General features: G+C 43.0%; 1 protein-coding gene across 8 annotated transcripts in view; it reads left to right on the top strand.

Moving 5' to 3' along the window:
• The first annotated feature begins 1,054 nt into the window (after positions 1 to 1,054).
• Positions 1,055 to 14,738, top strand: part of chd4a (chromodomain helicase DNA binding protein 4a) — a 35,832-nt gene continuing 22,148 nt past the window's right edge. For 3 of the 8 annotated variants that reach the window (XM_085790854.1, XM_085790850.1, XM_085790852.1), the window contains exons 1-9: positions 1,055 to 1,275; positions 1,899 to 2,098; positions 4,726 to 4,835; positions 5,534 to 5,782; positions 10,675 to 10,793; positions 11,400 to 11,668; positions 11,785 to 11,912; positions 12,048 to 12,186; positions 13,367 to 13,536. In XM_085790854.1, coding sequence (XP_085646980.1) covers positions 2,032 to 2,098; positions 4,726 to 4,835; positions 5,534 to 5,782; positions 10,675 to 10,793; positions 11,400 to 11,668; positions 11,785 to 11,912; positions 12,048 to 12,186; positions 13,367 to 13,536 — 1,251 coding nt within the window. In that variant the 5' untranslated portion in view covers positions 1,055 to 1,275; positions 1,899 to 2,031. The remainder of the gene's footprint in view (positions 1,276 to 1,898; positions 2,099 to 4,725; positions 4,836 to 5,533; positions 5,783 to 10,674; positions 10,794 to 11,399; positions 11,669 to 11,784; positions 11,913 to 12,047; positions 12,187 to 13,366; positions 13,537 to 14,738) is intronic. The other 5 variants (XM_085790855.1, XM_085790851.1, XM_085790856.1 and 2 more) reach the window with 3 other exon arrangements.

The raw sequence follows: 14,738 nt of genomic DNA, 5'->3' as shown, positions 1-14,738 counted from the left end.
AACACAGATCCTGACTTCTTCTTTTTTCTTTTTCTTTTTTTTTTAAACCTTGAACACTAAAAAAAAAACATCTAAACTTTTTTTTTTTACTCCCTACAACTTCATTTATTATTATTTTATTTTTTAATCATTTCATAACTTTTTACCTCCTCAGTTGGCCTCCATGTTGGTGCTGCTGCTGCTGCTATACCCTGACAGTTTCCTCATATCTAATAAAGTTTTATAATATTTCATAACGCATGATGTTGTTGGGGGGGGTCACTTCCCCACCCCTCTACTTTTTTGGTGACCCCCACTCACCCTCACCCTCCCTCCCTTCTCTTCTCCCCCTCTTTCCACCTCCATCTCCATCATCTGTCTTTCTTTGCATCTACATCCTATAATAAGTCTCTCCAGCAGCAGCAGCAGCAGCAGCCAGTGCTCATATACAGTAACCGTGCTTGCGCATACATGCAAACATGCACACACTCAAGTTAAGCAGTCATGTGGCACACACAGTTGCCATGTGACGGCTTTTCCTTTTTTTTTTTTTTTCACCCCCCCCTCCCTCCTCCCTCCCCTCCTTTCTCCTATCTCTCTCTCTCTTTTTGGAGTTATGCTTATTGTGGGATGTCAGTGACTGCACTCATTACTATTATGGGATGCCGCAAGGGGGTGGGGTGTGTGTGTGTGTGTGTGTGGTGGGGGGGGTGTCTCTATGGTAACCGCGGTTGCCAAGGGTGGGGGTGGAGGTGTGTGGTGGTGGTGAGGGAGGGAGGGAGGGAGGAGGAGGGTGTGGGTGGGGGGGAGGGGGGGGGTGTGCATGCATGGAGGAATGGGGAAGAGACTGTAGGAGAGGGAGGGGGTGAGTTGACTATTATGGTCTGTACGTTGCAAGGTAACTATGCAGAGTGGGGGAGGGGTGACTGAAGTGAGTGTGAGTGTGTGAGTGTATATGTGTGTGTGTGTGGTGGAAGGGAAGGGAAGGGGGGGGGGGGGGGGGGATATTATGGGATGCCTGCCCCCTGATCTCTTTGTGTGTGTGCACGCGCGCGCGGGCCGGGGTGTGTGTAGCTAGTGTGCGAGGGAGAGAGAGAAAGAGGAGACGGCGTCGTGCGCACACGCTGCCTTACCAAAAAAACACGGAAATATATTTAAATTGTATGTATACCGTTACCTGAACACCAAAAAAAAAGAAGCTTTCCAAGTATTGATTGATTGATTGATTGACTGACTGATCCCTGGGAGTTATTGTTTTTTTTTTTTTTTTTTGGAGAAGCTGTGAGGAATCAAGTTGTGAGTAGGAGCCTATGTCAGTTTTTTTTTTTTTTTTGGTTTGGTTTTTATTGTTTGTGGATTTACTTGGGGGTGAGATAGCCTCGGATGCCGGTGTTGTTAACTCTTAGTTGTTTCACGGATTGGTACCATTGGTGTGTGTGGATGTATGTGTGTGTGTGTAAAAAAAAAAATGTGTGTGTGTTGGAGTAGCTAGAGCGGCTCGGTTCTTTCTTTCTCTTTCTCAAATCTGAACCTGGCCGCCGGTCAAGCTCGGTTAGCAGCGCATGCTAATGGGACGGGGAACTAACGATAGTGGCAAGATGGCATGTTGTCAGCTGAAGGCAGAGATGGAGTGAGTGTGAGTGTGTGAGGGTGCTAATCTTTGTTTGATAGCCAGATAAAAGTTGGATTTATTGTCCGAGGTTAACGAAAGAAGCCCCATGTGCTGGAGGTGTTTGTGTGTAGTCGCTCCGTGTGGGTTGTGTTTGATGTTTGAATGCTCTTAAGTGCTAAATATTCACTTCCGTTTTCTTTTCTCTTTTTGTGTGTCTGTCTGTGTGTGTGTGTTTTTTTTTTTGTTCTTATTATTTCCCTGGCCGGCTTCCCCCTCTTCTTCCTCTTCTTCCTAAAACCTGGGGCAGAGTCTGACCGGGGTCACAACAACAACAACCAACCAACCAACAATCTGGATTATCCTACAAAATAACTTTATTTATTTAGTTAGCTAAACTGTTAGCTAACTAAATATAAAAAAGTTTTGTTGCCGCCGCTGCTATGTCTGGAAGTGAGGATGACAGAGATGATTATGGAGCCCCCCCGGAGGAGGACCGGTTAATGCACGGTAAGAGAGAAAGAAAAGGCTCATTTTTTTGTTAGCTTGAATTTTTTTTTTGCTAATCTTCAGGCTAACGTGAGCAGATGTTTTTGACGTTCATATCAATCATGTTCCGTTAGCATTAGCAACGTGCTAACTGCTACGCTAAAGCTGCTAGCCTCTCGATGCTAATGCCGCTGCTAACTACCGGTTAGCTATAAACCGGGCAAATGAAATGGTATAGTCCACTTAGGGGGTGTCTGAAATTTTACTACACGCATCTTCCTGGCATAACTATGGGAAATACTATATATTGTAGTATTTCTTATCGCTGACGAGAAAGATAAATGTTCCAACCCCTAAATGTGTTATTTGTACCTCTTTTAAAGGGGGATGAAGTCGTAATCGGGGGGGTCAAACCACCCCGTAATTCGCGCTATGGCTGCCTGTTACGTTAGCCGCAACATTTAGCTCAAACGTCGTTGCGCGCCTTGTTAGGAAAATTAACAATTAACAAAAATAAATAAAAAAAGACGAGTTAAGTGAGTAAGGCTAAGAGTTGCTTTGTCCGTGTAGGGGTCATGCACTCCACGCCGACTTAAAACCGGCATGTTCCCGGGGCCTAACGTTGGGTTTAGCCAGCCCAGCTACCGGTATTTTTTTTTTTCTTTACGTGTCGGTGATGACAAGATGGAGGCAGCCAGTGAGCTTTGGAAGCCGGAGGATGACGTTCAGGAGCAGCTCCCCTCCTCATGGCCGGCGCCTCCGGTTTGAGTGTGTGGGAGAGGAGAGCGAAAAGTAAAAAATAATCATGTGTAGTATAAAGATAAACACCACATCCACCTGGTCGTTTCGTTTTCACTTCAAACAAAACAACATATTATTCGAGCTGCGTGTGTGTATGTAGCCGAAGTATGTTGCATTGTTGTTTACTGATTGTATAAAATCGGACGAGCACGCGCGTCGAGCACTGGTGGGGGGGAGGGGGGGTGAAGGCAGCGAGAACAAATAGTCCTGCAAGTTAAGATCATGTGTTAAAACCGTCTTAAATACAACCATTTATTCACTAAATAAGTCAAATTTATCACAGATCTCACATGTGATGCTGCATCCACTTGATAATGTAAACAGAGAGCAGAGCTCTTCCATAAGATGAGGATAATTGACAGTTTAACAAGCTCTTTATTTGAAAATCTTTGTTTTTTCATTGTATATTATTGAATGCAGCAACTAGCTGCTGTTAAATGTAATAATATCACTAATTTATTAAAATATTGGAAGTGAAATTATCTGATAGGGCTGCAACAAACGGTTATTGTCATTGTCAATTCATCTTTTGGCAATTTCTTAAATGGAAATGGTTCCAAAATCATTAAAAATGTACCTCAGATCAAATTTGATACTAATATAATTGTTAAAGTATTCCACTAATTGATAAATTGACTGTTCATTATAGCTATTGCAATCCTTGCAGAAAAGAAAAATCCCCTGGATGTTAAAATAGCACTTGTATGTTCAGTCACTATTGGATAATTATTAAATCTGTAATGTCTGCTGGTTAATGTGGAACCACAGAGTTGCACCCGCTGGTTATTGTTATTGATCTGCTGATAATTCTCTTGATGAATTGATTGATCGGTTTGTAAAAAAATTATGAGGACTTCAGATCACAACTGCTCACGGCCTTTCTTAAGAAAAGAAAGGCTTATCAACACATAAACCCTATAGAAGATCACCTCTAAAGTAGGTCAAGTTCACAGCAGATAAGTCCACGTCTTAAATGTATGTCATTGTGATTTATTCTAAGTCGGAGTTAAATCAAAACTTGCAGCTAGTTTTAAAAAAATAAAACAAGAAGACGACCACCACTCTGTGTAAGTGTGGACTAAGATCATTTAAACGCTGAGTTCACTTTATTCTTTAAACATACATCAAGCAGAAAACCCTCTGACAGTGTTTACAAGGAACCTCGCTGTGCTTTCAACGTTTAAATCAGTTTTTTTCCCCTCCAGTTTCATTCACAGTCGTGCAGCCGGCCACATACACACAGCTTGGTCTCCTTTATATGACCTAAAAAGCTCATCACATTAAAGCTCCTTCTTCTCCTACCAGGTGCATCTTAATGGCAGCGTGCCATTTACTTTTTACCATAGTCAATTACTTTAATAGGCTCAGCGAGCGCTGTGCCGCTGCACTTCGAAGCCACCGAGGCAGCGCCAGGTACCGACCGCAATCCCGTCGTCCTCGTAAGGTCTGAGTTTGGTTAATCATAATCGGATCATTCAAATATGGATGAGCTTTATCAATCAAAACTTTGCATATTCACTGTCGCTGCAGAAAGCTACATCAAGCTCCATCAAGCTGCATCAAACTTTACTTTTTGTTGGTTTTGTTTGTTTACCTGACAGACTGGCAAATTGAGTAGACAAACTTTAACCACAGCCCAATTTTCCCAGCATGCAGCTGGTGTTTTTGTTCACAGCAGGCTCTGTAAGTGGCTGCTGATATGCATGCCATCTTCACGGCTCGCTCTGTGTCCACTAATGCTATCACACGGCCCAAATACACTGACACACACGCACACACACAGTCACCCCTCTGTGTATCTTAACCGTGAAATGTGTCCGCTGGCCTGTTTTCTCTCCCACATGTAGATGAAGACGAGGAGGAAATCTCAGAGAATGAGACGCCGAAGGTGAAGAAGAAGAAGAAGGCCAAGAAGAGCCGAGAGAGTAAAGGCAGCAAGAGGCGGTCGCGGAGAGAAGTACGTATATATGTATATGAATATGTGTGTGTCACTTACAGTAGCTGCACCTTTAAAGCCTCGGGAAACCCAAATCCACAAAAGCCTTCCAACTTTGTAATTTAGGCTCTTGTGTACATAAAATAAACATGTAAAAATAATTAGAAATCAGTTTCCATCCAGGAAAAAAAATGATGTTTTTAATCCCATGTCCTGTTCAGAAGTTGTGTTTAATGCAATCCAGGGACTTATGATTAAAAACCCAGATTTGATTTAGTTTTTCTGCACATCAAACTGTAAAAAAGTGCAGCTGTGTGCAAAAGTAGCTGAGACTCATATTATATTATATCTTCAACTTAATATACAATCTGTTTCCTTAATGCTCTCCCAAACCACACAGAGATGTTTTTTCCATTTAAAGAAAAGTGCAGAGACTTCTTTCTCGTCTCTTGATTTTTAAAAATCTAACAACACGGCATGTTAAAAATTATTTATGTTTTTGTTTTAAATTTCAACTCGACATCCATCTGGTCCTCATTTATCTTTTTTTCCTTCTCAAGAAATCTATTTTATATCGCTGTAATTATTGTTATGTTGCCAGGAGTGTAGTTGGATTACAGTCGGAGATCAGTTTCGCCGCCTCTTTCCCGTTGTTTCTGGAACGTTTCTCTCTCACTTTGCTGACTCTCGTCTTCTCTCTCTCTCTCTGCTCGGTCCAGGAGTTGCCCATCAGCTCCCCAGAGCCCATGGACATCGGCGGGGCGGAGGAGGCGGAGGACGCCGTCGCCGTGCAGCGCTCCGACAGCGAGGGAAGCGACTACACTCCAGGACGCAAGAAGAAGAAGAGGGCCAGCAGCGGCAAGGAGAAGAAGAGGAGCGGCGCCGGCGGCAGCGAACGCAGCAGCGCCTCCAAGAAGAAAGACCCCGAGCCCGAGGAGGAAGACGACGACGACGATGACGACAGCTCGGTAAGAAAAAGCCAGACACGAAGTCGTTTCTCAGCACACACGGTGGCGATCAATACCTGAAAACTTTGGCTTCAGGTAGAAACTATTGAAAAGCGTCCGACAGAAATGAACAGTTGTAAAGATTCATTCATTCATTATGGTGGCTCTGCGTGTTCACACTTTTTTCTATTCAACTTTAAATTCAAAACTTTATTTATCCCCAGGGGCGAATTTAAGGCATAAAGGCATCAAACATCAAAAAAAGTGTACGAATTTCACAATGTAGAATATAATACATAAAAATAATACAAATTAGATGATTTTTTTTTTTTTTTAGATAACCATTACCAGTGTCATTAATTCATACGGAGGTGTCACTTTGTAAAAGTTTCACTGAAGATAAGTTGGCAGGTCGTTGATGACATCTAGAAAAGAACATGAAAAAAGTTCATTTTTATCCCAAAATCTGGCATGAAACATCAAATGGGGGAACATTTTAACTCATTTTGATGCATTTTTGTTAAAGAACAGCCAGTAAATTATAATAATTGGCAACTACGCTGGCCATGATATCAAAGATTTCAATTTTTTATTTGAATAAATACAGAGCAACGGCCTTTACACAGGTTTGTTTCTGTGCGATACTGGAGACTAGACGCCTGTGAGCGCGACTTTATGAATGTGAAACACCTTAAAACAACTGAGTTTGCCCCGTTGTGTAACCTACAGCAGTGAGATTCAGTGTGCATTAATGTTAAACAGAGTTGCTCAAGTTTAAGATTTGACCTTGATATAAACACACATAACACCTGTGCTGGTTTTTACTACTGATTTTCATAATGCACAGATAGAAGTGAATGGATGAAGCTCCCATGTTGTTCCAAGCTGCTTAAATAAAACATTCAAATGATCTAAAACAGCATCATTTGCAACATATAATTGGCAGCGATGAGAAGTGGATGTGAGTTAAGGTAAATGGGCGGGATCATGCAAAACCACTGGTATTGTTCCTTTTTTTTTTTTTTTCTTTGGAAAGGGGGGGTTGTGTGACTGACAGAGCAAACAACGCACAGTCAGAATGAAATTGCATTTGTTGTGGATCTTTTTTATCTATTGGGTGAAGCCGTCGTCGTCGTCTTCTTCCACAGTGTTGTCTGGTTCTCTGAAGCTGCTCCTGTTGTGTTTGGATGGCGGAAATAACTTTTCTTTTTAATATATATATATATATATATATCAGTATCAGTGGCTCCAGATGATGTGCAGCCTCACTGACGGTGTACCTGTAATGGAGTCGGTCGGTCGTGGTTTGACAAACAAGAGACGTGAGATGAGAGATGGTTAAACAAAGAGCTGCGTCGGGCCGACTCACCGCCCGGCGGCCAATAGGGGGCCTTGTAGTTAATGACACTTATGCAAGGAGGAGGAGGAGGAGGAGGAATAGGGGTGGGGTGGGGTGGGGTGTGGGGGGTGTAAAGGCATATATGCTGTTACCATGGCAACCTATTCTAGAGCCGCACCGCACTGCACTGCGCTCTTGACCCTTTTTTTTTTTTGGTTAGATAAACACATTTTGATTCATTGGCCGCCCTCAGTCGGGTCTGTGCAGCCGACCCCTCCCTCACCCCACCAACCCCACCGCCTCTAAGAAGATGGAGGAAATAAAGTGTCTTCATTTACTTACCTGTAGTCTAGTGCAGCTCACCTGCTCAGCCCCCGAGATTTAGAGAAAATTAGTTTTTATCAGTCGTTTTTACAACAGGAAACAGGAGAAATCTGGAGATTTGAGTGGAAATTTTTCAGAAACTGTTCTGATAATCAATTTAAAGCAAAACTATTATAAACATTTGGTTGTTGCAACTTCTTTGTGGTGAGGATTTGCCGCGTTTCTTTGTTTTTTTGTTGTTTTTTTTTAAGAAAGAAAAGGAATCTGGGACTATTGATCTCAGAAAAATCTACATTTTATTGTTTTAAACCAAACAATTGATCAGTTGTGAAACTATTTGGCCGATGAATCTGCATTGAAATAATAATTAAATACTTCCTGAGTTTGATTTGGTTAGTTGACACTTAGTGCACAGAATAGTGTTTAATTTTATTATCAACGATCCTCATAATGAAAAGTAACATTTCCATCATTTTCCCCAAGCCGCCATTTCTACTCTGTGACGTCTTTTAATCACTGTCATTCATCCTTTTTAATTGTAATGTAATCATCGTTAAACTTAGCGGTCACAGTGGTGGGTTAATTGTAATTGTCTTGTCACATTGTGTTTTATGTGACCTTTGCCGACAGTTGTTGACTCCACATCTGTAACGTCTGAGCCGTGGCCTGACACCGTCAATGAAAGTCACTCGGACATGAAACTTTATATCAGTTGTTGTACAATCGATGGCTGTTACACCACGTGTGTTACGTGAGCACCACCTGATGATGATGATGATAATAAGCTTCAGTTTGTTTATGGGGTAGAAATAACGCAGTGGCAGCAAGGTTCTCGCTGAGATGCAGAGAGAGGAGCCAACAAAAGTCTTTTTGTCAGAGGTGGAGGGTTCGGCCTTTTGTGCACAGCTCGACACAGCAGCGCCTTTCAAAAGCCTCGGCGTGAAAACTGTGTCGTTGGGGTATTACGCCACAGATCCACACAGCTGGAACCCACATGTTGGTCACTTGTTGCGTGCGTGATGATGATCGCTCGACGTCGTGGTCGTCCAGCAGGAGCTCGGCCACATATTGAATTATGGCCTTTTGCAGCTTTGGTTCATGTTAAGACTTGTCTGCTAAACCAGGTTTTCCACCCCACTCTGGTTATCTAATCAATTGATCAGATTAGTATTGATGGCTCCACACTTATACTGAGTTAAAGTGGTCTTGAGAAAACAGGAGCTGCAGTGTTGTCAGAATCTGACATGTGGCGGCAAATTGTTGAAATTTGTCTCCTAAGACGAGATCAGCTCTTCATCTAAGTTACAATAACGAACCAACACGATCCATATTGATGATATTATTCTCGCACATCCCTCAAAAATTCACAGCGCAGGGTGCAAAGAAATATGTGAACCCCCTCAGGCTAATGGCATCAGCTAAAGCTAATTAGAGTCAGGAGTTCAGGCAAAACTCGAGTCCAATCAATGACACCAGATCGGAGGTGTGGGGTTTAGAAAACAACTCGCAGCATCTTGACTTTTGCTGTTCCGTATAAGAAGACGGACCCACCATGCCTCGCACAAAAGAGATCTCGGAGGCGCTACGGGCCAGAGCGGTTGAGCTGCACGAAGCTGGACGGGGCTACAAATTCATCTCCAGGAGTTTAGATCTTCATCCGTCCACGGTCAGACAAACTGTCTACAGATGGAGACGGTTCAGGTCGGTGGTTTCTCTGCCTAGAAGTGGACGTCCAGCGAGGTTTACTCTAAGGACGCAGCACAGACTCCTCAGTGAGGTAAAGAAGAGTGTAGATTTTTGCTATTGCTACATAGGTAACATCTGCATTAGCAGCTGTTTACCGACCAATCTGAGCAGCTTTGTTCCTTTACTCACCAACAGCCGCCCCCAGACAAGGTTTTAACTCCTGTTTCTGTCAAGTTAGCATAACAACTGGCTTGGCTTGACTCGGTTGCATACATCGTTTTCCGATACCGAGTCACTGTAGCCCCCAAGAAGCGACGCTGCTGCTCAGAGGGTGGACTATGAGTTCCTCTCTTGTAATGGCAATGATGGCTGAAGCTCTTGTGGGACGATCATCACCTGCTACTCACCAGAAAATGGCAGAGAAAACTTAAAAATATCCGCTTTTTTTTTTTTAAGAAATCATTGGAGTTGGTTTAACATCATATATTAGATCAAGTCGTCCATGTGATGGCACCACAGAGGAAAGAGCTTCTTATTCCACTTCTGATCTGAGGAACATTTTGATGCTCCAAAATCTTTATGGACTGGAAACGCCAAGGTTGAATTATTTGGGGAGAACATGGCTGCTCTCGATATGTGATGTAAAGACGGTTCTGGACACCCAACATCCAATCATCATCCCAAAGCTGAAGCAGCAAGGATGGAGCATCTGGATTTGGGGCGTTGTTCCCTCTGGACCTGAACCAGCTCCACCACCAAATGAATTTCCAAGTTTATCGTGGTTTCTTACATGATAACATCTGTCCAGCTGCTGATGCTGCTGACCTCAGTCCATAACCCAGTAGAGATGTTTGTGTGTGTGTGTGTGTGTGGGGATGGATGGCGGGCCTGAGCAGATCCACCTTCCTCCTGAACAATGTGCAGCTACTGGAAGAGCTGGTTTTTTACTTTATTGCTTCCAAATGAGGTTCAACCAGTTATTTAATCAGCGGGTTCGCTTGTTACCTCCACCAGCGCTGCTGCTGCTGCTGCTGTTTAATGGGCATGTTGGAGAAGGAGACAAAAGAACATAACTGTGTGGTTTTTAGCTTTAGCATATTGAGTTTTTTTTTTCTTCCTCCCTTCTGTCTTTGTGCAGCTTTTGGCGGCGAGACAGATGTTGGAGCTGCAGTGATATTATGTGAAAGTCTGTCGGCAACCGGGCGAATATCTCGTCTTTGACCTAATTTTGTGTTGAGAAAAAGAAAGTCAGCTTTCTGTCTTTCTTTTTCTTTCAGTGTGTTTGTGTTTAATTATTATTTCTGAGTAACTGGCTCATGAATCTTTTCGAGCAGCTTTTTTTTTTTTTTTTTTAAGATGAAGAAGATCTTGTGTGTTGGTGAAGAGGAAGTAGGCTAAGCTCCACACTGTAATATTGATGATTGTTTATCTGCTGATGTAAGATTATGCCCGCCTTTAGTCCTTTAATGTTCTAGTTTCCGTTCTTATACAAATCCTTTTTTTTCCCACCTCTTAGATATCAGTGAATCTTACTGTTGTTTGGTTTGTTTGTTTTTTCCTGCAGGAGCCAAAGTCCTCGTCGCAACTGCTGGACGACTGGGGCATGGAGGACATCGACCACGTCTTCACCGAGGAGGACTACCGCTCTCTGACCAACTACAAGGCTTTCAGCCAGTTTGTCAGGTAATTATTCTGGAGAAAATCCAAAATTGTGCAGGTTTTCAGTCTGTTTTTAATTCAACTTTTATGAAATTTTATGCAAATTGGCGGTTAAAATGATCTTTAAAAGGAACCGGATCTGTTGGATATCCGTTTGAGGCTCTGCTTGTTCGCACTTTTTTCAATTCAACTCGAAAAATTAAGGCACAGAGGCATCAAACATCAAAAAAAAGTGTACAAGTAGAATATAATACATAAAAATAATACTTTTTTTTAGATAACCATTGCCAAAGGTGTCACTTTGTAAAAGTTTCACTGAAGATAAGTTGGCAGGTGGTTGATAATATCTAGAAAAGAACATAAAAAAACATTTTTATCTCAAAATCTGGCATAAAACATCAAAAGGGGGAATATTTTAACTCATTTTGATGCATTTTTGTTAAAGAACAGCCTGTCAATTTTAATAATTGACAAATTGTGCAGGTTTTCAGTCTGTTTTTAATTCAACTTTTATGAAATTTTATGCAAATTGGCGCTAAAATGCTCTTGAAAAGGAACTGGATCTGTCAAATATCAGTTTTTAAGGTCTTCTTCTCCGATGTTTTAATCTTCTCATCCTCCCGTCTCCAGGCCGCTCATCGCAGCCAAGAACCCCAAGATCGCCGTGTCCAAGATGATGATGGTCCTCGGGGCCAAGTGGCGCGAGTTCAGCACCAACAACCCTCTGCGGGGAGCCGCCGCCGCCAACGCCGCGCTGGCCACCGCCAACGTCCCCGCCGCCGTCGACACCATGGTGGCCGAGGTCGCCCCCGTCGCTCCCGCGCCTCCGGCACCGGTGGAGCCTCAGCAGCCGCCGCCACCGCCGCCGCTACGCAAGGCCAAGACCAAGGAGGGCAAAGGTAGATAAAGGAGATATTAAAACTGGTTGGATGTGAATTAAACAAAAACAAACCCTTCCTGAGTCTGTGGCTGTTTGTGTTTGTGTGTGACGTCTGCATTTCCTGTTCTGTCGTAGGTCCTAACGCTCGCAAGAAGTCGAAACCTGCAGCCAAACCACAAGATAAGAAGAATAACGCCAAGACCAAGAAAGTGGCTCCGCTCAAAATCAAACTGGGAGGCTTCAACAAGAGGAAACGCTCATCGGTACGAACCAGTTTCTCTCTCTCTCGCCTTTTTTCTTTCCCTCTTGAATCCAGTTTTGGAGAAGGTTTTGTTTTTTTTAACACAGCATGAAAACTTGTGTGTGTGTCTCTGTGTGTGTGTGTGTGTGTGTTTCAGAGCGAGGAGGACGAGCCTGACGTGGACAGCGATTTCGAGGACGGCAGCATGAACAGCGTCTCCGTCTCGGAGGGGTCGAACAGCCGCAGCAGCCGCAGCAAAAAGAAGCCGTCCAAGAGCAAACCCAAGAAAAAGAAAGGTACGCCGTCGTCCGCGCTTCACAGCAGTGAGTGAACGTAGTGAAGTGAAGTAAAAAACGTCGAGTCTGTTAAATGCACAACAACATGTGGAGGTGTGTGCGTACATAAACACACATACACACACATATATTAGTCACTGTGGCTGAGTCAGCAGAGTTTGGTATATTTAGAAGGACGACGTCTCCTCGGCCTCGGTTGTCGCCTACTGACGCACGCTCTGTTGTAGCTGCTGTCACCAGACCAACGCTCATCGGATCCATATTTTAACACGTTGTCTCCTCCTGTGTTTTTTTTTTATTTGAAGTGTTGATCCACAAGACGATATATTTGATATATTTGTGGTTTTAAGAGCCAAAAAAACGCCACAGTGGAGTTTTACATCTCTCTATCTCTCTTGGAGCTCTAGTAACAGCAGGGTGAGAGTCGGCCAATCGGAAGAGAGGAGGTTCTGAGTCTCTCTTCTGATTGGATGCCTGTTTTCCAAGTGATTGAATAAAGTTAAAGAAGAATTAAATAACACAAATGGCTGGATGGTTGCGTCCAGGTGGGTAGGGTGACTGCTTTGTTGTGACATCACAAAGTTACAGGAAGTCCTGCTGATTTATTTTAAGGTTCAGTTTTAATACAGGCTGTGTGCGTTTCTCTGTGGCCTGAGGCTTTGATACTTTCACAGTATTAATATAGAACCTAGAGCTGCTTTATAATCAATGGACAAATGGAAATCTACTTTTTAAAACCATAAGAGATGTTTTAAATTGTAGTTTTTTATCTTGTTTTTAAGAGTTGAAAGTGAAGAGTTGAGGTTTGTTCCTCAACACACACACACAGCATATCCGTGTGTTTTAAGTTTTTAAAGCTTTATTTGGCCTTTGCATTTCAAAACTCTGCATGAAGCATAAATACTGCGGATCAATTTCATACTTGATGTGTTTTTGCAGTGACACATCTCAGTGTCAGTTTGCTGCCTTTATGGAGGAGATGTGTTTTCTATAGGGGGGAAAAAGTGACTCAGTGAGTGGGTTTTCCTCTGACACAAACAACATCGACACACACGGCTCATCGTCGTAAATAGGCCGCCTGGATCACATCCTGCCTTGTCGTGTAAATGTCAGATGTTCGGAGGTGGTTTGGTCAAAATATTGTCTTGTTTTTAATCCCCCGCTCCCCCCTTCTCACCAGAAGCTGAGGAGGGTGACGGTTATGAGACGGACCACCAGGACTACTGCGAGGTCTGCCAGCAGGGCGGAGAGATCATCCTGTGTGACACCTGCCCCCGAGCGTACCACATGGTCTGCCTCGACCCCGACATGGAGAAGGCGCCCGAGGGCACCTGGAGCTGCCCGCACTGCGTAAGCAACATAATATATCATACATATAAATATATAAATATGTATAAATATATCACAACCCTCACAGTATCAGAATAGGGAACATATTTATTGCCACATACTAAGGATTTTCCTCAGTTTTAAGGTGCAGACGTAACAAATAAAAAATGAACTTAAAGGGATAATGGGATAGTTCACCCAAAATTGAAATTTCGACTAAGGGCTGGGAGAAGTTTCAGAGTCCTCCGTGGCTTCTCTGAGTTACAGGGGGTCTCGGCGTAGCAGTGCATGTCCATATAACGGTTGCAAATGGATACCAACTGTCTTCGTAACAAAAAGACACACCAAAACACATCCAAATACCTCCATGCTGCTCGTATGTAATGTCCGTCTTGTATTGAAGCCCCGAAATGCGAAATTGTATCCCTTTGCAACCGTTATATGGACATACACTGCTACGCCGAGACCCCCTGTAACTCAGAGAAGCCACGGAGGACTCTGAAACTTCCCCCAGCCCTTAGTCGACATGAGGGTGAGTAGATGATGAGTGCAATTTCAATTTTGGGTGAACTATCACTTTAAAGAACATAAACATAACTCCAAGACAGTTGACGTATAAAGGCACAAAAGCACTGTTTACATGCATACAAAGGTGCCAAAGAAGAAAATGTGTATAGAAAAACATGAGCATAAATATAAGAGCCACAACGGTTTCATTCACTGACTTAAAATAAAACACACTATCTGCAACTTTTTAAATTCAGTTTGTGGGTTGTTTTGGAAAATAAATGCACAATGCAACAAAATAAAAGAATACCCAACTGATCAGGATCCAAAACAACTCCAGTTAAATCCACCAAATACAGAGCAAGAGAGATCGATAATGCTGCAGGAGGAGGTTCAGGAGATAATTTGATGTTCTTGTTGCGGGAATCGGAATCAGAAATTCAGAAATATTTATTAATCCCCAGAGGGGAAATCGTTCATTGACTTGTAACTGTATCTACTTCAGTCTGATCTGACTGTAGCTGCAGTTACTGCAGAGTTGAGGGGCCTCTGTTCTCCCAATAACCAACTCAAGGCGTCTCAGACAGTGTTAATTGGAGACTCCCTGACTTCCACATGTGTTTACATCCACTAAGAGAAGGGTCCGATCTAATATTGATAATCTAGAGGCCGGACAAGTCAAGTCAAGACAAGTCAAGATTCTTTATTTTTCTCTC

This window comes from Trachurus japonicus, chromosome 11, assembly GCF_045865225.1.
Source record: "Trachurus japonicus isolate A0001 chromosome 11, Traja_1.0".
NCBI classification, from domain to species: domain Eukaryota; kingdom Metazoa; phylum Chordata; class Actinopteri; order Carangiformes; family Carangidae; genus Trachurus; species Trachurus japonicus.
The sequence above is the reverse complement of the archived record's forward strand: the minus strand, read 5'-3'. Positions and strand labels throughout refer to the sequence as shown.